Source organism: Ostrea edulis, chromosome 1 (genome assembly GCF_947568905.1).
Source record: "Ostrea edulis chromosome 1, xbOstEdul1.1, whole genome shotgun sequence".
Lineage (NCBI taxonomy): Eukaryota > Metazoa > Mollusca > Bivalvia > Ostreida > Ostreidae > Ostrea > Ostrea edulis.
This window is the reverse complement of record NC_079164.1, coordinates 73,045,361-73,070,513: the sequence shown is the minus strand read 5'-3', so window position 1 is coordinate 73,070,513 and position 25,153 is coordinate 73,045,361. Positions and strand designations below refer to the sequence as shown.

General features: G+C 33.3%; 1 protein-coding gene across 7 annotated transcripts; it reads right to left on the bottom strand.

The window, feature by feature from the left end:
• Window positions 1-273: 273 nt before the first annotated feature.
• On the bottom strand, window positions 274-23,640 carry LOC130053113 (endonuclease/exonuclease/phosphatase family domain-containing protein 1-like). 7 transcript variants are annotated; one of them, XM_056159705.1, is made up of 9 exons: window positions 23,551-23,640; window positions 13,114-14,265; window positions 11,424-11,475; window positions 8,578-8,685; window positions 7,827-7,955; window positions 7,026-7,161; window positions 3,642-3,695; window positions 3,217-3,357; window positions 274-2,542 (listed from the first exon to the last, which is right to left on the bottom strand). In XM_056159705.1, exons 2-9 carry the CDS (start codon window positions 14,067-14,069, stop codon window positions 2,358-2,360), a joined length of 1,761 nt encoding a protein of 586 aa, XP_056015680.1. In that variant the 5' UTR covers window positions 14,070-14,265; window positions 23,551-23,640; the 3' UTR covers window positions 274-2,357. The 7 variants fall into 7 exon arrangements, with proteins under 7 accessions (XP_056015680.1, XP_056015694.1, XP_056015688.1 ...); XM_056159719.1 differs by lacking the exon at window positions 23,551-23,640 and adding an exon at window positions 18,778-18,897; XM_056159713.1 differs by lacking the exon at window positions 23,551-23,640 and adding an exon at window positions 18,710-18,850.
• Window positions 23,641-25,153: the final 1,513 nt, after the last annotated feature.

The window sequence follows — 25,153 nt, the reverse complement described above, 5'->3', positions numbered from 1 at the left end:
CCTGTCACAATTTTTAAGCCAAGACCCTTTATTCATATTATGCAAAGAAAGTATGCCACAGCCTGATGATAGGCTGATACTACCTGAAGCAAAGTTCTACAAATCATAGCTTGAAAAAAAAACCCACTCTGTATAAGCTTGTCATGGACGTATTATGTACAGTTTCCCATACTCCTGTTCAAAGTATACTCAACAAATTAAATGGCCATTAGTTCTTGTTTGAACCGCTCATGCTTTTGGACATCTCTATTGTAAATGACAAGAAATACAACATTCATCATTGAATATTTATTATTGATATCATATTTAAACATTCATTAATTGATCCACTCTTTCACAACAGACTGGCCGTGATATGGTATCCTTCATAACGAGTACAAACATTACCAGAGAATTTCTGAACACGGGTTTACATACTGGCAAGTTGTCATTTTCGTAAAATTTAAATGGCATGTAAAAACTATATTTCTAACCCAACAAAGTAATGACATACTCAAAATTTTCTATGACCAAATAAAACATCTGCTTGAGGCAAACTCAAATTTCAGAGAATTTTTGTTCATGCAAGAGAGTGCTATGAAAAAAGCTGGCATTATTACATGTAAAGGGAAGTCACTATCGTTTAATATATAATGCAAATTTTGAGCATTTATTCACATATGATTAAAATCATTTCCAACGAACACATACATATTTTGTACACATATGAAGTCTGTACTGAAAATTATTGCAAAATATCTCTTCAAACAACACACCAAGGTATTTTCATATGAAAAAAATAGAATAAATATATTTTGGAAACATAGCACATGCACTACGCATTGTTCATATCACAACATGAGTATGCACTTAATCTTTATAAAGTCATGTTTCACATGTTGATAGTCGGGAGAGACATTTGATTGCACTATAAACAAACAATGTTACTAAACTTAGTTGAGAATATTTTTGTGCTACATCGTCATGACTAAATATACATTTCATGAATTGGCTACATCAGCTTTTTTTCTTTTAGTACAAAGATCAATAATGACATGAAAATGAAAAATGAAATTTTAATTAGAACTGATTACTTTGGCACATAAATGGGATATTAGGTCACTGCATTGTTCTACAAAGTACTGTATGCTATAAATCATCATTAAGATAATCAAAAATACAACAAATTGCATTGCCTGTTGAAATAACTCCGTATTTGGTAGATAATAAAACACATAAACATCATCAAGACATGTACATGTAGCTTGGTATCCATTTTAACAAAGCATTATGGGTGCCCCCTCTGAATTTTCTCTTATGAAATCCATACAAGAAAATACTCAGATAATCATAATGCAAGTATAAAACTGTATACATGTATGTGTTATATAATCATTTAATACAATGTAGTTCTGGCTCTTAATAAATAAATTTCAGAATAATGAAATAGTTTAACTCTGAAATAAACCTATTTCTCGATAAGAGCACTGACCATTACATAAATACATTACAAAATATAAGGAACTTTTAAAACATGACACAATTAAAATAATGTGATTAAATGCCAATATCAAAGATGTCTACCTCTATCAATTCTTTCACAAATCTTGTTCATCAAATTTATTTTCAAACATGTGCTTGTTAACACAATGCCCCCAACAAAGAGCTTGGCAGCAATAAAATATGATGAGTTTTGACCATGACCTAGACAAATGACCTGGGCCCAGTTGCACGAAGATGAGTTAAGTTTAACTGATAGTTAACGTCTAGTTCATGCTATGTAAATGTAAGAGTTAATGGGAAGTTAACTATCTGTTAAAGTTAACTAACCGTCATGCAACTGGGTCCAGGATCCTTAGCAACCACATAGCAATGACCTTGACATTTTTGCTAACCAAGCATGCCAAGTCTATCTTGTTTAGTTCAAAAAGCTATGACCAAGTTGCAGACAGACAAAAATTTGACCCCACCTTCATGAATGACCTTGGCAATATTAAAGACTACAGAAAAAAAGACAGAAAGACCAAATACAATATGCACCTTTGTTTCGTTTTTTTTATCTTGAGAGCATGATAATATAAAAAAAAAATTAACAAGCATTCATATATATAAGATTAACTCAACAAGGTAATTCAAAGTATTTTTTATATCTAAAAACTGGAACACAATCTCCAAGCATTAAAAAAGAAAATAATTAAACCAAACCATGTAAAATATATACTGCAATACAAATGTACAAGTATGAACCAAATTTCAATGTGTGGCAGAATTAATAGTATGCCAGTACAAAATTAAACTGTATCAAACATAACAGGATATAGTGAACAGTCCTTTTTATATCAATGTGAAACTCAGCATTAAATGAATAGTCGTTCCCATCAACCCTCAGTTCCCAGGGTGAATTTGATGGCCTCTGCTCCGATGCTTAAGTCAGCTTTGTCCAAGTCTTTGCCTGTGTAAAGCTCTACCCACACTGGACAGTGGTCACTAACCACCCCTCCCCAGCTCCAGCCATTGGGGATTAAGGGATTGGTCAAACCCTCTCTCACAACTCCAGAATTACCTGTCAAAATTAAACTTACATCAAAATGTGAACTCGGCGTTTTTTAAAACCACACTTCACTCACTCGCTATCCAGTTTTGGTCTTAATTTACTGCAGTATTCCCAGTTACTGGGGTGTGTGTGTGTGTAACAGTCAGCTCGATTCTATGTCCACTCTCTAGACATTTCTGTCGTGCGAATATACATACACAGTCAAACATCCTTATCTCGGACTCGGTGAGACTGAGGATTCGAGATATCAAAGGTTGATTGATTGATTGTATTTTGTTTAACGTCTCTCTCAAGAATTTTTCACTCATACAGAGATATTGAAGGTAAAATACTTAACGAATAAGTGGTTGGGACTTCCGAATCACTTCGACATATCCATGGTATTTTTAACAGTAAATTTGACCTTTAACTTTGACTAATTCCTATAGCAGTAAATTTGACCTCTATCCTTGATGAATAACCTTGACCAAAACAATGACAATTCAACTGAAAATGAAATACATTGCATATATATGTATGAGCTTGGTTAAAGTTAAGTCAAATACACATACCCCAAAAATATGTTCTATATCTATGATCCTGAGGGACATGAAAATACAGCTCATTTTAAAGTTTTCCAAACAACAATATTGATGCAAAATGTGCAACAGCAAAATAAAAAAAGAAAGAAAAAAAAACGTTACCAGATGCTACATTCCTCGTTTCCTTTGTCAACCAGATGTGATCATATGTACGGCTGCCTTTCATATTTTTATTGCTGATATTTGTAAAAGCTCCAAGAGGTATCGTATTCATGTAGCCCCTCTCCCGCAAACAATCGAAATCTAGAGCAAATAAAACAATGAGAAAATACACAGTGGGATTGCAACATATCCAAGCCCAGGCCGGTAATTCAATAAATAGAAATAATGTACACTGATGGAACATCCTAACAGTTAACTTTCTTTTGATATCTTGAGCTTGAATAAGATTGATTTACATGTACTTTGATAGACAAATTTCTGTAACACTGGTATGTATTGCATGTATAAAACATAATAGTACAGTATGAAAAGATAAGAGAGGCAGAGAGAGAGAGAGAGATAGAGAGAGATTAACATTAACTCACCAGTTTGATCAGGTTCTAAGTTGAAGTCTCCCAAAAATATGATATCTTTTTCTCCTGGAAGAAAATACAATGTTGTGTACATAAATTCAAGAGAAAGAAACCCAGCATATTGACTAATACATAAATACACGCAAAAACTACCGTAATTCATCCACAGAATTACAGTTTAAATTCAATCTGACTCCAATGGATGGTTTACTTGAACATTACCACTTCTCTCTACAACACATGGTATCTTTACCAGAGGTCACAACTATGCAGTAAAACACTGAGGGAACTTGATTCTTCAGCATCATAATATAAAAACTCTCTAATCTGACACTATGTAATCCATCTCACTGCATGACTCTAATTATAATTCCTAACTGTCTTCTTTCCCTGCTTCTTTAAACAGTGTAATCCACTACTCTGTCAAAATGTTCTCCCAGAACAAGTCATATTGCTAGACAGGTAGTACCGTATTGGATATCTTACATGTATTTTATAGGCTTTTAATGGATATCTTTCATGTATTTCATAGGCTCCTATTGGATATCTTATATGTATTTTATAGGTTTCTAATGGATATCTTACATGTATTTTATAGGCTCCTATTGGATATTTTATATGTATTTTATAGGCTCCTATTCAATATCTTGCATGTATTTCATAGGCTCCTATTGGATATCTTACATGTATTTTATAGGCTCCTATTCAATATCTTGCATGTATTTCATAGGCTCCTATTCGATATCTTGCATGTATTTTATAGGCTCCTATTGGATATCTTACATGTATTTTATAGGCTCCTATTCAATATCTTGCATGTATTTCATAGGCTCCTATTCAATATCTTGCATGTATTTCATAGGCTCCTATTCGATATCTTACATGTATTTTATAGGCTCCTATTCGATATCTTACATGTATTTTATAGGCTCCTATTCGATATCTTACATGTATTTTATAGGCTTCTAATGGATATCTTACATGTATTTTATAGGCTCCTATTGGATATCTTACATGTATTTTATAAGCTCCTATTCGATATCTTACATGTATTTTATAGGCTCCTATTCGATATCTTACTTGTATTTTATAGGCTCCTATTCGATATCTTACTTGTATTTTATAGGCTCCTATTTGATATCTTACTTGTATTTTATAGGCTCCTATTCGATATCTTACTTGTATTTTATAGGCTCCTATTTGATATCTTACTTGTATTTTATAGGCTCCTATTGGATATCTTACATGTATTTTATAGGCTTCTATTTTTGACAAATTCTTTAGTTTACGAACTTATGAAAAATTAGTTTTCACAGTACTGTAGTTTCTGCGACTTATACTTAATAGCAAAACACTACTTCTTTACAAAAGCTTATCATAACCTCATAAAACCAAAAATGTCAATTTTGTAATAGCCATGTAAAGTTCTCCTTGTCTACATCATTGGAATTGCTATTTTTTTTCAATATACATGCGTGGCATTTAATGTTTACATCTTGGATCTCTAAAATCAAGAAATAAATTTCCTTTTTTAAAATAAATGAGGGTATGAGCTGTGACATTTCATGCCAGTATACCATTCATGCCTGAATACCATACAGTGGTGGTTTAATTTTTTTCCTGCAGGTCTAAAATTTGGCGCTTTGCTAGCTCAAAGTTATGCTAATTTTAGCTGACAAGGAAGTATTATCTCCCTTGCAAATATTGAAGTTGCATATTTGGAGGGTGAAATTTTGGCGGAAAGCTATCTAGCTATCTAACCACTAAAATAAGCCACATTTATTACCCCGCAGGAAAAAAACGCTATACGTTCACGCTTCATGAAAAGTATGGTGGTGTGAAGTGTTGCAATTCATACCCTCATGTAATTTCAAAACTGAAAACTGAAGTTTATTTCTTATATTTACATTCTACTTTCATTTCTATCAAAATTCCCAGGCATTAAAATTGATGTACTATTTTATAAAGATTCATACGCAAATTCTTCACAACTATAACACATTCCTGAGGAAATGGCTATCATTACAATATGTAAAGATATCAAAGGCTATCCAAGTAAATACATTTATCACATAGTATTTCCCTTCCCGATGTTTTTGCATTTGATAACTTTATCAATAATAATGACAGCTATTTCCTCATGAATGTGTTGCAGTTGTGAACAATGCATGTATGAATCTTGATAAATATAGTACATCTATTTAAGCAGCTGATGATTCTGAAAGAATTGAAAGTAGAATATACATGCATATAGAAGAAATGAATTTGAAATTTTTTAACATACATTTAAGAAATGAACATCACTTTTGAGCTGTTCATGGTCAGTATGAACGGATTTGGATTTGAGGCAAATTCTGTGAATCGCGCTAGCAATTCACAGATAATTTGCCTCAAATCCAAATCTGTTCATATTGACCATGAACAGCTCAAAAGTGATGTCTTATATTTATATTCATTTACTAAACACCATTTGTTTACATTGATTCTATTTTGTTGCATAAAAACGAACTCCTATCCTCTGTCACAGTAGTTATTGTGACGTACGTCAACACATAGACATGACGTCACATTTCGTCTCACCATTTTATCAACATTGCAAGGTGCACTGTATTTTGGACGTAGGAGACCGCAAGATTGGGATGATAATCCACGTAAGTTTACAATCTTAATCCAAAGGTGTGACTTGCGAGATCTTTGCAACACATGTTGTATTTTTTCAAATCATTGTACGCTGTCTCAGTCGCGTGCTTTAAGCTAGTTCATAATCCGTTCATAGTCGATGTGAACGGATTGTGTCGCGCGCTGAAATTGGTTGGTTCATAGAGGAAAATGCGATTTGTAATATAAATATAAAGGCATGAACTGTGACTTCACACCAGCATACTTCATGAAGCGTTCAATTGTGACACTTCATGCCAGCATACTTCATGAAGCGCTCAACTGTGACACTTCACGCCAGCAAACTTCATGAAGCGTGTTAGCACTCGCGAAAAGTATGTAGGTGTGAAGCGTTGCAGTTCATGCCCTCATGTATTTTCAAAAATGAAATCTATTTCTGCATTATATAACTAGATAATATTATACATGTATAAGGAAAATTCCTTCCTTACATTGTAATAACAAATGATACTGTAATAACCTCTAGACTTCTAAATATGTTACGTACAGTCTTCTGTGACTTTAGTACAAATTAGAATACTGAATTATGGGAAAAGCCAAAAGCTCATTTGTGTGCTTTTATCTATAATTTTGTCAGTCACTATAAATGATAACACACAGAATTGTTATCGACCCTCTTATCATATACTGAAGCAATATAATTAATTGAATGATAAACAATGCAGGAAGATTTCCATTGTATTTATGGGAGTGCTGTCACATGAGTTTATTAAATACCTGGATAATGTTCCTCTATTGCACTGACAACCTTAGGCACCTTGTCTATCTCAGCTTGGAGTCGATCTAAGTCTTCATTATCTAGTCCGGTGGCCTTCAGATGGACACTGGCCATCACACAGTCAAACCTCTTCACCTGTCAAAAAATAGTAAAGCAAATAGAAAATGTCTTCCAGGTCATATTAACAGTCCATTGTGTATATAACCTGCCTTGATATGGAATGAGAATGATGGAAAGACACACAACATGTAACCAGGGATCACTGATACTTATAGAAATGTGTGTGTGTGTGTGTGGGTGGGGGGGGGGGGGGGGTGACAAACTGCACTTCCTTTAAAAAGTGCAAGAACTGAGATCTGACAAACATGCATAACTAAAACAGACCCAGAACTATAATCTACTTAAAAATTTCAATAAATTTGAATCTGCAAAACAAATTTGAACCCCCTTCACCCAAGTCTTCTCTGTACCAAGTTTGGCTGAAATTGGCCCAGTAGTTCTAAAGAATATCTATTGTGAAATGTTTATGACAAAGACATAAAACAGACAAGTATTAACCAGAAAAGTTCAGATGAACTATAAACTGATAGGAGATTCTCCAATTTTACCTTTGGTTCTTATTCAGTTCAGTGGGTTTTTTTTTTTCAGATATGGTTATGACTTGTATGGTGCAAAGGTAAAATCAAAATTATACACCCCCCTCTTCATTATTGGAAGCATATAGTGAAACTGTATAAGTATGCAAATGCATTGAGACAAAGAATCTTGATTCGGTGTCCTAGTACAGTGTAATTACATACCTTGAATATTCCGATGAAAGGTCTGCGAACAAAATCTTTGGTGGATTTGTTTGGCTTCTCTAAAACAGCAGAACTAGAAAGGGCTATTCCTTGTGATGTATCATACAGAAATCCATTGTATTCCATACTCTGTAACCAATAGTAAAAACACAACTAAGTTTGAGTTTTTTGAGCAGCCAAATTTTGAGTAAAATCTCTGACTTAAGTCCTAGTTTTTACATAAGTTCTTTTCGAGCAATCGAGACCTGATAAAGTATGTATCATGTAACATGTTTAAGTTCACAATTAAAATCGTATATCATATAATTTTGGTGTCAGAAAAATTTTGTGGATTTTTCTTTTAAACAGTACACGTAGTTTGAAATTGTTGCGCTTCATTTTCTGTGCATTTTTATCTAACAAGTGCATCATTTACACGAATAGAAATTTTGGCACTTTCATTTTTTATGCATTTTTGTCATCCATAAAAAAAATCCATCATGCAATGTACAGGTATTAATCAACATATCTGCCCCCTTACAGACCAGGGTACTAGCTGATTTCAATAGCCCTATGTACTTTACTGGATTATCAGTTATTCTTCAATAAATGTTTCCGAGGGCTATACCCGACAAACCATACAACACACGCAGGTTGGAGTTAAAATTTCCTTACTTCAAAAGATTATTTGAATTTCCTACTTTTTTTTACACATATTGCAAGTTGAAAAACCTTCTCATTACATCTACAATATCTTAGCATAAGGACATACCCTGTACATTCTTCCTGTTGCCTTGGAAACTACACACTTCCAGGCCCCTCTCTTTCCTGTCCATCTCTTGACATGTGGAATTGAGGGACTGTTCAGCTCATCACAAATCTGGTCACAAAAAAAAATTACAGATTATAATTTTTAAATGTATTGGTATTTTCAATAATCTCTTAAATGTACATTTATTGTTTTCCCCCAGATTTTGATTTCAGTGCGAAATCCTTGTGACCTTCATTTTTATGCAAATAACTTGGTGTCAGGTCATGGCACTCTCAGATCATAAACAACCTTTGTTTAGTACAGTAAGAACACCAATTGTTGCCTTCTTACCCAGGGAAAGGCTGGAAACAAATTTCATCTACCTTGAATTGACCAATTGACCTTATAGTCATGACACACCCTACAGTCTGAAGCAATCTTTGTGTCAAGGATACATATCTAGTGTTGCTGTGTTATAAATTTATGGCCACTGGACATAAAATTTTAGATTTGATTTCAGAGTGACCTTGACCTTGCCCTAATGACTGACAGTTAGGGTCATGTCAATCCAGATGTCGAGTTGCTTGGTTACAAAGTTATGCTTTGAACATGATTGCATAAGACAGCAAGAAAGACAAACACACTATATGGCCCAGTTACCATTAATATCATACTTGATTCTAACGATCCAATGCACTCGGCTTAATCGGCGATGACCGATGACACGTTTGTGAGCTGGAATTGCACACGCATCCTGCCAGGTAGGCCAACTGGGCCGTAAAATTTTAATAGGAGAAGGTGGCTTCAAGCTGGCGTCTTTGGAGACAGTATTATTGAAAGTGGCTTATCCTAAGACATAATATCTTTAATCTAGGTACACTGGTGAAATAAACATGACTTGTAAATGTGCTATTCATTTCTATGCCAAATATTAAATGTTTATACAATAGAAGGTCAACATTTTCATTATTGTACTGTAGACGGGTCACTTGATTCTTTAAGTGTGTTGTCGGGTATACCCAGCTTGCTTCGATTCGACCAGATTTTATCAGAATTAAGTGTGCTACTTGTCTACACAGCTTTTTCACATGGTCATGACACCCCTTGGGTCATCAACAATTTTTGTATCAAATATGAACATCATCTATTGTTGCTAATTGTTACAAAGTTTAATTGTCCACACATTTATTTTACTAAAATTAATTGTGCAGACAGACAGACGGATAAATAGACATGCAGAATTCTTCACGTAAGCACCCACACTTTGTTTGCAGATGCTATGATGTAAATATGAGAAGATACCATTTATCCAACTTTTGGTTTCGATGGGTGAAAAGTGATATACCCTAGTCTGTAATTCTAAAACAGTGGCTGAAATTCAATATCTGAAAGTTCATGATGTTTGTAATTTGACTCGCACAACATATCATTTTGCCTATTGATATGACAACAAAATATGTCCTCAATGAAACAAGACTTCCTAATGTATGTGTAGGTTTTCTAGAGCACATTCATGTATATTTCTGATGCAACACTTGATTGAATCACCTTGATCTGTTGACCCTTTTTATGTCCATATAACCTTGGCAATATACACTACCTTTTGTGTAAGGCATAAGCTCTAATGTCCCTTTATTCACCAGGTCATGGCCTGGATAAATAATTATATCTGTATTTTCTTAATGCTGAACACTGGCCGAAACAATGATCATTTATCTGACCAGACTAGAATTTGTACAACACAACAAAATTAACACACCCAATAGATTTAATTTAGTATACATATTGATTTCACAAAATGTGTCAAAGTGATCATACAAGAAAACTTTTACTAGTAAATCGATAGTGAATCTTTATTATTGTAGAGCTAGCCTGCAATGCTCCCTGCAGTCATAGCTTCATCAACATCATATCCATCTGACACTGCAATGAACACACTTCAGTCCCATTCACCCAAGTCAATCAAGGCTATAGAGCAATGCTTAAAAACTGACCTACATCAAAACACATGAGGATAACCTGTCTGTTTTGTGAGGCCATGCACTTGTACACAAAATTAACTGTGTCACTGCATGATTCTGAGCAACCTTTTCAGTCACTTCTCTTCCATAATAATTTTTTAATTACAAATCAAAATTTAGAGAAACTGAACAGTTATTTTACCTCACATAGAGACATTGAGAGCCTTACATCAGTTACAAGTAACAGAATTCAGCTCTCGAAGTGTTGTACAGTGAATGTATCTTGTTGACTTTAAAACAAACTGAGCGAGCATTTTAAACATGTTAAATTCACGTGAACAGTAAAACATGTATCCGATACATCCTACATTGCTTATCCAATGAATTAATTTATTTGTTATTTTCATCTTTGCGGGGAATGAAAGCTACTTTGTCATTTAACATGTTTTGCTATAGAATAAATTTTATTTCTAATTCGTAATAGATTTTATTTCTATTTCATAATAGATTTTATTTCTATTTCATAATAGATTTTATTTCTATTTCATAGTATATTCTATTTCTAATTCGTAAAAGATTTTATTTCTATTTCATAATAGATTTTATTTCTATTTCATAATAGTTTTTATTTCTATTTCATAGTAGATTCATTTCTAATTCATAGTAGATTCATATCTAATTCATAATAGATTTTATTTCTAATTCAGAGCCCAAACAGGGCATAAGGAGATGATACATACATAAGGAAAGAAAACCAAAAGACAGTTAACAGAAATTGAAACAGGACAAAATTACATTGGACAAGAAAGGAAGGACTCACTGCACCTAACATGGTTATATATTCAAGTATAACATAGAAATTATTATATCATAATGCAATATATCAAAATAAATTGATATGCGTACCTTTTGAAGACCATTTTCATCTGCTAATTCTTGGAATGCAACAATACCAAACCTAGGATAGAGTAATATAATCTAAATGAATTCCAATACATAAATCAGTATCATTCAAAATTACATAAATTGTGTATATATGTTGACTGGGACAGTGGTAGAGATGTGTATTGTTCTAAGTAGTAATTATAACCCAGTGTCTATAGCAATTCTGTGTATGTACTCCTTTTTCATTGGCTTGTTTGTGCTTTAACCGAGTCTAATGAGAATGATTTATTTGTTGTTTTTATTTTTTCTCTCATGAAGGGACATGTCACAATTAACGTTCTTTATTGTGCCCAAATGTCTACCATGACAAAGGATTTTTTCGTGTTTTTTTAAGGTCATATCTCATGATGGTGCTTTTCAATGCAATGGTTCAGTCGCTAGTATTTCAAACATCTTAGGTTTGACAAGGTCAAACAGATTAGAAATGGAACCCAGGGATTGACATTATTATGTTAAAAAGACGATACCGTAATTAACATATTGATGTATTCAACATAACAGCCTCCAGAGGACGCCATGTAACTACACAGAATAGAGCACTTCCTAAATTACTGCTTATAAAACATCATATAATTTCCATCGATCTTTCTAACAGTTTGATTCAATTATCATTATTTTTCTGTGTAACAGCTTTAATAGGGCTCAAAATATGAGGATTTTTTTCTCTTATGTGTATAATGATTGAAGGTACTGTGTGTCTCACCAATCTAAGCAATCAGTATAGTGATAAATGGTAAATTTCTATTGGACCATGTACTTTGTATGTCATTCATCATGTGAACAAGAAAATGCAACATGTATATCAGAAAATTAATTACAAATGTATGGCACAAGGAAAGGATGGATAAATATCTATCTGTCTGTATATGTAAAAATACTCCAAATACATGGTCATCTAATTATGGGCATAGAATTTGGTTCAACATCAGTATAACATCATAATCCAAAGGATGCAAGGTTAATGAGCAAGTTAATTAAAGCTGTCTCAGAAATAGGTCACAATATCATAACAGTATACTGGCAATGTCTGAAGCATCCATGGCATGCAGCCATTACCATGATTACTGGTAATGTCTATTAAAGCTGTAGGTGCACAAGTGTGATGCTTTAATCTTCAGCTCATATGAGTCATGTTTCACTTCCATGCTCCATTAGCGATTGAGTATTCCAAAAAATCATTAATGGTATCATTGCTGTATGGACATGTATGTTTCAAATGAAGTAAATATCATAGACATGTATGTTCAAATGAAGTAAATATATTCTGAGTCACTATAGCCAATTCATATTGGCAAAGAAAAAATATATCAGTAAGTAGCGTTGATGGTTCAAACTTCAAAGAATAGTACTTGATGTACTTTAAATAGCGATCATGTAATGATATATATAGAATACATGTATATGCTTGTAGTCCTTCTTTAAAAGAAAAACATTTAATGATCAAAAATACATATGTACATGTAGTTCAATCATTCATTCTTCGTTAATAAAATGAATACATACATGTTTATGATTTAAAGTGTTTGTAACTAGTGAAAACAAAAGATTCTTTCATCTTTCTGTTGGGAAGGTAGGAATGGAAGCTATATGCAATCAGAAGAGACATAATGTCTAGCTAAGGCACTGACCTGGAGAATTATTTTTCACTTACCCATTTTCTAGGATAGTCATACAGATGACCTCACGGACTCCAATGTTGTTGGCCTTCTCTTCATCAAATCTTTCCACATTCCAAGAGGCTAACCTCACCACAGAACGGTTCTTGTGCTTAAAATTGAATGGAATCACTTTCGGTCTAGAACCTGATTTAATAATAGGTTCTAATATGTCTAACATATTTTCCGTTGAGGTTGATAATATTCTACAATTATTATGAGCATGACCATTATTTGAGGTTTTTGGAGGAACAGGAGTATTTCCACTGCTTTCACCATCAGCTGGCACATAACCATTGGGCTGAGTATTGTTTGAGCTTTCTGTCTCATCCAGAGACAATTGATTTCGTATTGCATTGAGTAAATTTGGACCTATTCCTTTAACTTTAATTAAATCTTCCAGAGTCTTAAATCGACCTTTCTTATCTCGATATGTTACTATATTTTCTGCAAGAACTTGTCCAATCCCTTTCACTTTCATCAATTGAAACACATTTGCTGAGTTCAAGTTGATTTTTCCATTTGATTTTCTAGACGTCTCACTTTTGAATGAAATGTCCGACCGGCTACCCGTCGGAGAATTTTCTTCTGTTGATGGTCCAGTACTACCCTGTCGTTTCATGGAAAGCGTAATCTCATCCCGAATTAAACTCAATTTCACAGCGCCAACACCCGAAACTAAAGCCACATCCTCGATTTTCTTAAATCCGCCAATTTTCCTCCGATACTCAATGATCTCTTGCGCTGTGCTTCTGTTGATGCCTGGCAAGGTCATTAATTCTTCTGCTGTGGCATAATTAATATTCAACAGATTTTGGCCTAGGTCACCTTCCAGCACTGCGGACATGTTAAATGCGGCACTCAAGTTCCGCTTATGCCCCTTTATTCTTTTAGTGCTCGAATTATCAGAGTCCAGGTGCCTAGGGATGCAGCAACTATTGATGGCTCCCATCTTCTTTGTCTATCCTCCAGGGAAAATTAAATTGTACAGTTACCTTTTTTAGTCAATAATGTCGCCACTGTGGACATGCATTGCTGTCATATGCATTCATTGATCAGTCCTCTGCCTTCCATAGCTCTGCATTGTCTATGCAAGTGTGTGATTAATATATCCATCCTAATACAGCACCTTCATCTCAACGCTTCATCTGGAGAAAAGGAAAAATATAAAAGTCAGGATCTGAAGATCTTATTACACAGACATTTATCCATAGGCATAAACTGACATGAACTTCTGACCTACATTTCTGATTCTAATTTAGATTCATCTTTCAATTTTGAAAGTCATCTAAATGTAGGTCAAAAGACATTGAAGCCTCTCAAGTTTAAAGACACATAAGAAGAAAATAGAGAAATATGAATTTCATAATCCAGCGTGAATGAGAACATTTTTCAGCAAGAAAACAAGTGTTTTTGAAGTAAATACATATGTCAACTTCCCCGGAATGCCTTCTGCTGAATGCTCTTATACCCACTTAGCCTGTACACAGTCGAATTTAAGCTACACTTACAGAGAATATAAATGTTTCTGAACATCACATATACATGCAAATACATAGAGCTCTTGTTCTTAAAAAAAAATTTCTGAGATATATGATGATAAGTTACGTCGTACATCATATGAAAACTTTCAATGCAAATTAAAACATACATTTCAAATACTGTACATGCTTAAAAGTCGGCATCCACACTTCAAATGAGATTTTTAAAACATTCCAATTTAGTGTCAAATTATTCGCAAAATTGAATTACTCTCTGAACAATTTTTCTTTTAATTGACAACAGTTAAAAAATGACATATTAGTGATGGAATTTTATATAAATAACACGAATTAATCAAAACTTATCAGATACACCAAGTCCCTGTTCTAAAATATTCATTTCTGATAAGATAATAATTTGTAAACAAACTTATAATGATTACAGCTATGAGTAAACTAGTGCAAGTGTCATACAATGGGATACAGTTACCGTAAATTAACTCAAGCACAAAGTTCATTAGTCACTATACAGTCAACAAACACTTCAACTAGGTCAATACGTATGCTCACGTGGGGAAACCTTCATTTTATATTTATATAAATTAATGTAACAATGTATTGGATTTTGGAAATATTTAATTTTTTTTTTTAATTTACTAAACTTTCAGAAAGAGTCATGACAAGTACACGTAACAACAATACCATCAAACATTACTTAATAGTCCAAACATATTCACCAGTTTACTAGTACATGTAACAATAAATCAATGACTTTTTCAGAGTTTTGTAAATCCAGCATTCAATAACACATATTGCAGTATGTATATCATTGTATAAAAAGTTTATTAGTACATTTAATTTGTTATGATTATATAGTCTATAATTAACTTGAAATACAATGAAACTTTCAAATTTTGTTAAAAGAAAACAGTTTTGTACACCATCTATAGTGCATTATATATATACATATATATATATATATATATATATATATATATATACACACCATTTATGATTAAGATAAGACTTAAGAATATATCCAGCTTACAAGTAAATAAGATCTCAAGCATGTCCAGGGGCATTTTTCAAAATACCACAAAAATGTACAGATAGACCTGTACACAATACACATTATCTAAATCCATCATCACATAAATTCCATTCATTGCTGGTCAGTGAATTATAAATGTCCAATTCGGACAGTCATACCAGGGAGGTGTAAATGGCCAGCCCTCCTGTCCTTACTAAGGCGCCAATAAATGATCTCTAATTAGGCAATTCACCAGATACCTCTCCACTATAAGGCAATCAATCCCACACAGACACATCATTTGTCAACACTTACAGCAGCTAGGAGCAAGGTTCAAGGACAGATAACAACAAAACATTGCATTGTGGTTAAAGGGACATTGGACAGGACAAAATGCAGAGCAAGTGGAAAGTAATGATTGTTAATCAATACAGTGAAATTGATGATCAATTAAAAGTGTTGAACTACCAAAGACAATTATACATACAAAATTAAGTTTCTACATCCACTGTTCATGTTCTCTGTCTTTGCAACTTCCTAAATGATTGAGTAATCCCATGTACATTAATTATCACAAATTGCAGCAAAAGCTGTCACCATTATAGAAATTTACTGACCATCAATAACAGGAGATCACATAATCTCATTAAATACACATAAGCAGGAAAAAGCAGCAATATAAATTTACCATAAACATGAACAATTCAATTGATATGGAGCATCAAAGGGACAAAGAACACCCAATGATTTATTCTGGGATCCTCTCATGTAAATTTGCCTTTAAAATTGCAAGAGCTAGTTACTGCAATAGTGTTGCATTTGCATGTTCATGGAATGTTCAGAATGTGTTGAGAAAATATGATTTATTTCATGAGATACCTTCCCATGATTTTGGTGAGCATCATGTTGCTTTCCTCACTATTTTGCAAGATGCCACAAATTAAGAATCATCTTTTAGCAATTACCTTCCCTCACTATTGTTTAATATGATGTTAAAATAGATGGTATCAGACCACAAAGAATATATGTTTGGATATTATGTGATAATTACATCATTCATTATTCTAGTTAATTCGTAATTCACACTTGGTTGAGCAGAACCAATTATTGATAAATACTAAATACACACTATTAGGTTGTGTTATGTCGTATATTACCACCACACTATGCCGTATGTTACCAGTCCTTGGCTTATGACTCAGTGTTTATTGCTTACAGAAATTTGATTCCTCCCATTTGATCTGCTAACAAATTACAGTGGCAGATCCATAATTATTGTATCACCTTTCTATTCATTTCCCTAGACTATAGCCAATACTTTACAATGTCTACCAAACAGGTCTCAACTTTTCACAGCATTTCTGTCTAAGTTTTCAAACCTCTACTTCAGGCTTTAGTACAGATTATGACTTCTCTTTGAATTCTAAAACCTTTCTAATCAAGTGCTACCTTTTCCATATACATGTATATATATCTGATGCTGACATATGTAACTTAGAAACTGATACAAATCTATAATGCTATGCTCACAAGTTTCCTAATATGTATACGGTGTGACCGTTGAGATGAGCAAAGACCCATGACATCTTACAACACAACTTTAGGCATTTCATATAACGCGGTTGATGTAAACAGTGCATTGTGACGTCATCATTAGCTGCGATATTTTTTCTTTCAAACCTCAAACCAATCAATTATATTATCCACAACAAAACGTACGAAGGTATGGGAAAGCTTGTTTGGAATTTAAAATCATTTGTGGTACTTTCCAAACTATTTATTTGTTTTATCTACGGGGTTGTCAATGAAGTATACCGCAGTGACGGCGACATTTTTCCGGAGGCATTATGGGTACTATAGCTAGTCCCCATCATTTTTCAGGTGATGAAGAGCAAATCATGTGACTCAATTGCGTAATCATTGGAGCGAGCTCGTCGCATCGCTTCGCTATTATAATAGACATGTAGCTACTTCAGGGTAATTTTTTAACATTACATTGTTAAAAAGAAAAAAAAAAGAATATCACATTCTCAAATATCAATTCAACATCCATTTTTTGTAAATCAATATTAATTTTTTTACCAGACTGACAAAAATGTATACAACACAATTTAGCCCCTATGATAACTAAATGCAAAACTTCTTCAGGATCATTTTAAAATCATCAAAACGGCAAATCATTTAATAACGACAAAAGTTAAAAAATCAAATTTATATCGATTACACTCCTTCATTCCATATACATCATGTTAAAACTACTTCTTCAAATCTTTTTCTTTCTTTCGAAATTGTTAAAACTTGGTCATTGTACCAGCTTTGACAATTTGAAACAATGAAAATTGTCCTACACAATGCATGCAAATTAATTAATGCACAGTATATAATGTATATATATAACACACACAGCAGCAGAACTTACCCGTTATAAATATTATACCCAGGCACACCCTGTCATTATCCAACAATCTGTTGATGTCGTTGACAAGGAAAGTTTGAGACAAACAACCTTACACGGAATGCTTTGAGGGACGTTATCAACACACCCACACCTTTACAATGTGTGAACCTGTCTTATTATACTCCCTTTATTTGGCCTGATTTCTTTCTTTGATAAATTACATCCCATCAAACATTTTACAAATGATGCCTTGTGTATTCAACTTCCATGGATGACTGAGTCATTTTTTAGCAATTTAATGCTTATGCACATCATTTTTGAATAAAACTTTTTTATAAATGTTTAGTAAATGCTCTGTAAATACATCTGATTTACATATTTTTATCTTGATTAGCCTATCAATATTTGTTTCATCTGCATGATTTCATCACATTTTGTATAAATTTTGATATCACGTACACTAAGCACAGCTAGGATACTTGGTAATGCATGCTGCATGTTACTTAAATCTTTACATACATGCATCTGTTATTGAGACAGATGCGTATATATATACTGCAAAAATAATCAATCAAGTCATGTGTATTATATATATAACAAATGTCATAAAAATGTTTGTATCAATAAAATCTTAATACATGCCTATAGTATAAACACTAAAAGTAACCACATTTTTATCTTACCCCCTTCAAAAAAATATCTTCATCTGCAAGCATGTCATATTTTAAAAAGGACAAAATGAACAACTTACAGGTGAAAAAACCACAAAAATCCACAATTTCTAATATTGTCAGTCTCCACTGTACGATGAGAATAACTCACGAAAGTGAAAGAGGAATACACATAATACATATATATAGTACTGTTTTACTCACTGACCTTAATATTTAAATTTAGTAGATGATCAACCCGATAAGTTAGCATTAAGCCTATGTAAAATGAAACAAGATGACTTTCAAAAAGAAGTCTAATAAACGTAATGATTTGAAAGATATGAAATTTATGAGATGGAGTGAATTTAGTGCATGACCTTGTTCCCTCCCTTTTACAATATAGGCAATTTGACTCCCTGCACTAAATAAAACATCATTTGAACCTTTCCTGTTCATGATTTACATATATACAATGTGCATAAACATATGGTCAGATAATAGTTTAAATAGTCGATTTCATATCTGTGTAAATATATAGGTACACATTTCATCAGGTTTAAAATTGTGCACAAAAGAATAGAGTTATTATAAGTGTCGTCTCAGCTGAAATGCATTACCTTCAATTGTGACATTCTGAAATGAACAGGTAACACACTTGGTACACAGAGTGATAAGAAAAATCAATCATCACTCCCACCTGAATACATTCTACACAAGTAAGCAATCACTGTTTAAAATTCATAAATTGTAGCAAGAATGACGAATTTCTAAGTCTTCACCCTAAATGCAGAAACCACGAAAAGAATGTTAAACTGTATTTAAAATAGTATTTTATGCAGTTGAAAATTTTTGTGATTTGATCCCTTAATAAAGATTAAGCATGAGCGCTTCCAGGGCTTGAAATTAGCGAGAAATACTCGCAAAATGCGAGTACATTTGAAAAATAGCGAGTAAAAATAGTGGACACTCGAAAATTTTAGCGAGTGGTGATTTACAAACTATGATCGTATCGTATCCGTTTTATACGGTAATGCGCCATTCGCTTTTCTTAAACTTGCACTCTGAATCATAGAAACGCTTACATGAACGATCGATTTCAACAACCGTTTCTATCCGGATTTTTCTTTTACGATTTTTAAGAAACTCGGAGTCAAACAAATGCTTTAGAGGTCGGACATCGCGTTATGATGAAAAATACATGTGCCACGAGTCCTGTTCACCTATAGGGGTGATTAAATTGAATTCTAAGTATGAGGTTTTTGTTATTCATTTATCTAAAAAGAAAAAAAATGTCGGAGTCTATGTTTTACCAAGTCTTCCGGTAGTTATTTTTATCGGAATCATGAGAATGTCCTATCTAAATTAATTTATTGTCATATTGAGGTCGGGTTGTAGTGATGACACGAGTGCACTGCTCACCGCGTAGACGATTATCAAAAAAAGTCCATGGGGCTCATGATCGTGCTGCTTATAAAACCATGAGTCCCGGATGCGCTTTGAAAAATCACCAGTGACAACTCTGATGTGACATGAAATTGGACCTGCGGTAAATAGGTTGTGGATTAGAGGTGCGATAATCAAGAGACCTAAACATGACTTACGTAACTTAGTGTCTTGTCCAAACGATGCCTGTTGACCCACAAGGCTCAGTAATGAATAATAATGGGGAAAATACATGTAATTGATTTTAAAAAAAAACATGAAAAAAGAGCACTGCTTCATTGTTTTTATTTTAGCTTGTAGGTTTTCATTTTAGCCTGTGGATTTTTTACCCACAGGCTAAAATTAGCCTGTGGTAGAAAAAGTTAATTTCGACCCCTGCGCTTCATAAAAAGTATGCAGGCATGAAACAATGTAGTTCATACTTTCATATATTTCAAAAACAAAATTTATTTTTTATAGTTACATTCAAGATCTGTCAGAATTTCCAGCCATTTAACAGACATATAATTAATACTATATTTATCTGTATTCATACATGCATTGTTCACAACTGCAACACACTCACGGGGAAATGCCTATATATAGATTACAATTGTAAAGATATCAATGGCAAAAACATTCAAAATGTAAATCTATCTCCCTATATATCTATTCATCTACCAATCTATATATCTATCTATATTGTGATAGTAATTTTGTAGATTTTTCATATCCACAAAAAAAAAAAAAAAAAAAAAAAATTACCTGTAAATGAAAAAAATCAATTTATGATAAAGTCACATGTAGATAGAATAGACACTGTGTAAACACATAATTCTGAATCATTTGATTTCTAAAAATAAATTGGCCTGGCCTAAATCATGTCAATTAATACATTGAAATTTAAAACAAAAAATCTTTTGATGTTGTTTCCTTGATTACAATGACATTCATGATTCATAGCAACAAAATTTCCCATGTTTTGATATTCATATGCATTGCTTGATACAAAATATGCTTACAAGTTTCATTGTGACACAATATTTTCCATTTGTTGTACACACACCTAAAACAATATGATTCCCACCAAATTAAGCAGATTGATGTACATGTATCTAGGATTTTCTATATCATATGATATACAGTTAAGACAACCTTTCATTCATCAATGTACTTGTAGGAGTGAATAAGCATTAAACAAACTAAAACCAAATCAGCTCCAGCAGAAAATCTTATCTGATGTCGCAAATATTGAACAAGGAAAAATATAAAACCAGCAGTTTAATTCAAAAGCAAATAGACTGTTTAGTCACTGGATCTGTCCTCAAAGAATTTAAAATACTCCCACACGGTTTATCATCTAAACTAAGGAGTTACTATCTCAAAATGTGGGGTATTTGAATGTCATTTTCAGATTAACTCCTCCTGAAATTCCCTGCTTTACATATAGTTATTGGGCATATTCCTTTAACCTCAACCTTTTATAAATACACAGAAAGTTAACATTAGTCTTTGAGTGTATCTTCACTTCTATAAATCACTGTCAGATTTATCAAATTATACTATAAATACTAGCAACTTCTTAACATATCTATCCTTTAAAAATCAATAGGGAGACATTAATATGAGGACAAAGCGAAATCAGTGTGACCCAGCTAAATTTAATCTAGCCTCAGCTACAGTATTTTGACAATGAAAGATAAAAAAAAAAAATATAAGTAACTCTGGTGTTTCTGTTGAGAACTGTAATAAGAGATATGTGTTTAAATGTGACATATTGAATACACACTTACAAAAGACATGCATTAATAACACTCTGGCTGCTGAGCCTCTGTAACCTTATACCCAAGCAGCCTGTATAATACAAAAAAAGAAACACCAGAATTGCTTGCAAATGTTATCAAACTTAACAAAACCATATCAGATTTTGAGAAATATGGAATTTATTTCCTTAATTAATAAGAATCTATGTTTTGAAAACATCAGCAAACTCCCCATACCCCCATCTCCCTTGCAGGACAGGCACGTCTTACTGCTCGTCACTTGGTGACTCCCAAAAAAAGTGACAACATGGCTATCAGAAATATATAATACTAAAATATAACATCTCCTTCTGAATATCAACGAAAGATTAACATTCTTAAAGATGAATTAATCCAATTTTTACTGATTTTTAGGAAAGGTAACTTTTCTATCCTCATAACTCCCAACAATATCAAGAACCCCCATATGATTTAATATATACTGAAATTTTAGCAAGTACAAGAAATATTCAAATAAATAATTTTTGCATACCACTGTCCCCAATGTTTTTAAAATTTATCTAGTGACACATTTTAACAGGTTGGGAACACTTCCCCTACAGCGAGATATTCTTGCAAAAATGCGATTATCCCTCTATAGTGAGAGTAAATATATCCTGTACAACCAAGAAAAACACATCTCTTTGTGTTTCACAGGAAAAGAAGAAAATGTGCTAAAATGTCCAATACTTCTGCAAATATATTAATCAAAACAAAAAAAACTCAGGATGTGCATTGGGTTTCAGCCTCCTTCCCTCTTATGCAGCAACATTGATATGAAATTTCTTGACTGTGTTGCAAATTTTACAGAGACAATGTATGTCATGCCGAGTGTGTGTCGCACTTATTCAGCATTGCACAAAATTTGCCATTATTTTCAATCAAGACACCAAAACACCTGTTTACGGTAATGTTTATTTCTCGCTAAAGAGGGATAATCGCGTTTTAGCAGCGAGAAGATCTCCGAGACTCGCCATAGGGGAAGTGTTCCCAACCTGTTTAATTGTAGTGTTGTGATAATGACAGTGTAATGTAATTTGTTTAATTTCATATCATGATTGAGCAACATGATTCAAAGACATTTTCTAGTTTTCAAAAACGTTTTTCAAAGTACTATGCACAGGTATAATTGTAATCTATTACCTTGGTGCCAATATAGTTTTCTCGTAACTTGCTAAATAACTATTCCTTATTATTTTCCAAGTTGCAATTGGTTGAAAATACCTTGCGTCACCCAAAATTGAGAGACTAAGTAGAAAGCAATAAGTTTTACAAAGGTACATGTATTATATTATCTGTTTCCTTGAAATCTCTAAACAATAATTTATTCTTGAATCTCGAGAGCTCTATAGCCTAAGGGGGGAAATGCCAAAGGTATAATGTTATCACACGTAAAAGGATGTACATTGTATAAATAAATATTTCCTTAAGGATTTAACAGATAATGATCTAATCATGCGCACTGTTTATATTTGGGGGGAGGATACTACACTAGCTAGCACTAACAATAGCCTGCAATATACGATAACGATTACAGTTACCTTGTTATGGTAAGGTCAGTTACATCAATGGAAGAATATTCTGACAGTATCCATTTCTATATTTTTAATTTAGCGAGAAAAACAATACTAAGTAATAAGTACTTACTCTACTAACTCAGCATTCTCCCTTTCACAAAATGATCGCGAAAATGTTTCGATCGTCTTCCGTGCGTGTAATTGTAGTTCGAACCCGATTAATTTTAATATTTCGCATACAAAATACATGCACAAGTCAAGATGTAGTAACATTGGACATATTTATGAAGGCTTCCTTTTACGGTGTGACTCTCTGTTTTCTATTAGCTTTCTTTACGACTTATTGAGTAATATTGATAGACACACATTGTGCATGTGATATATATCACAGGGGCGGATCCAGATTTTCAAAAGGGGGAGCCCAAGTTAGTATCCCCCCCCCCCTCCCTTAAAAGTGGTGGTGGGAGGGGGGGGGGGGTAGACTGAAGAGCCCAAAATGGCAAAAAGAGATCATTTTCGTTAAATGTCCTTTTAAAAATCTACAATTGCTGCATGATATTAGTGTTAGATATAAAAGAAAAATTCATTTATTTTATTTTCATTATTCCTCAATGACGTGGCTGGTTTTATGTTACATAGCTTTATCCAATGGACTCACTGGGTGTGTTGTTGGATTGAAATTGGAATTGAATTCCATTCAATATTTAATTCATTTTTCAGTGATGAAACAAATTATGTTCATTCCAGAACCAACTGCATATGATAGCGGCACAGTTAGTAATTACCTACATTAATATTGGAGCATCGCTCCTCGTGAGAAACTTACTATAATGGCCTAGCTATATGTAGTTTTTTGTTTTTAAATCTATTATCATTAAAAAAAAAAATTCATTTATGTTAGAAAAATTGTGAATTTGTTCTTGTGGACGTGACATTAGTGCGATGTATAGGCCTACTTGTAGTTATTTTGAGAATATTGGATATTGTGCAATGCTATCCTTAAATCTTGTCGGATAAATTGTTTATATTAGATGGCGATGCCCTGTAAATAAAGTCATCGTGATATGAGGAATTCAGATTTTAGGAATGAATTAATCATGTCATAGAAATATTACTATTGTGCCTTTTACCGCTCGATGGGTTACATGTATATTAGGTCCACTTTTAACCGCTCGATGGGTTGCAGATATTAGGTCCACTTTTCACCGCTCAATGGGTTACAGATATTAGGTCCACTTTTAACCGCTCGATGGGTTGCAGATATTAGGTCCACTTTTTACCGCTGGGTGTGTTACAGATATTAGGTCCACTTTTTACCGCTGGGTGGGTTACAGATATTAGGTCCACTTTTAAAATAAAAGTGTCGGTTGTATTCCGGTGGCAGATCTAGACAACAGGGAGGGGGAGGCTTGGGCTGTCTTGAAGCCCCAGTGGATCCGGGGGCAAAGGTCACTGAAGCTATAGAGTTCTGACAAAATAAGAAATATATATTTTAGTATTTCTGACATATTTCTATAGAAAATGGATCTGTGTGTGTGTGTGTGTGTGGTGTGTGTGTGTGTGGGGGGGGGGGGGGGGGCTGGATCCGTTAAGTACTGTATTTTAACAGGTTACATTTGTTTTCATGTTCAATCATTGCCTATTTGTTACATGGATTAAATCTTTCATTGAAGAATGTTTGTCAGGTTTTTAAAATATATCATATAAAGTTTACAGTGTTAAAAATCATTTTA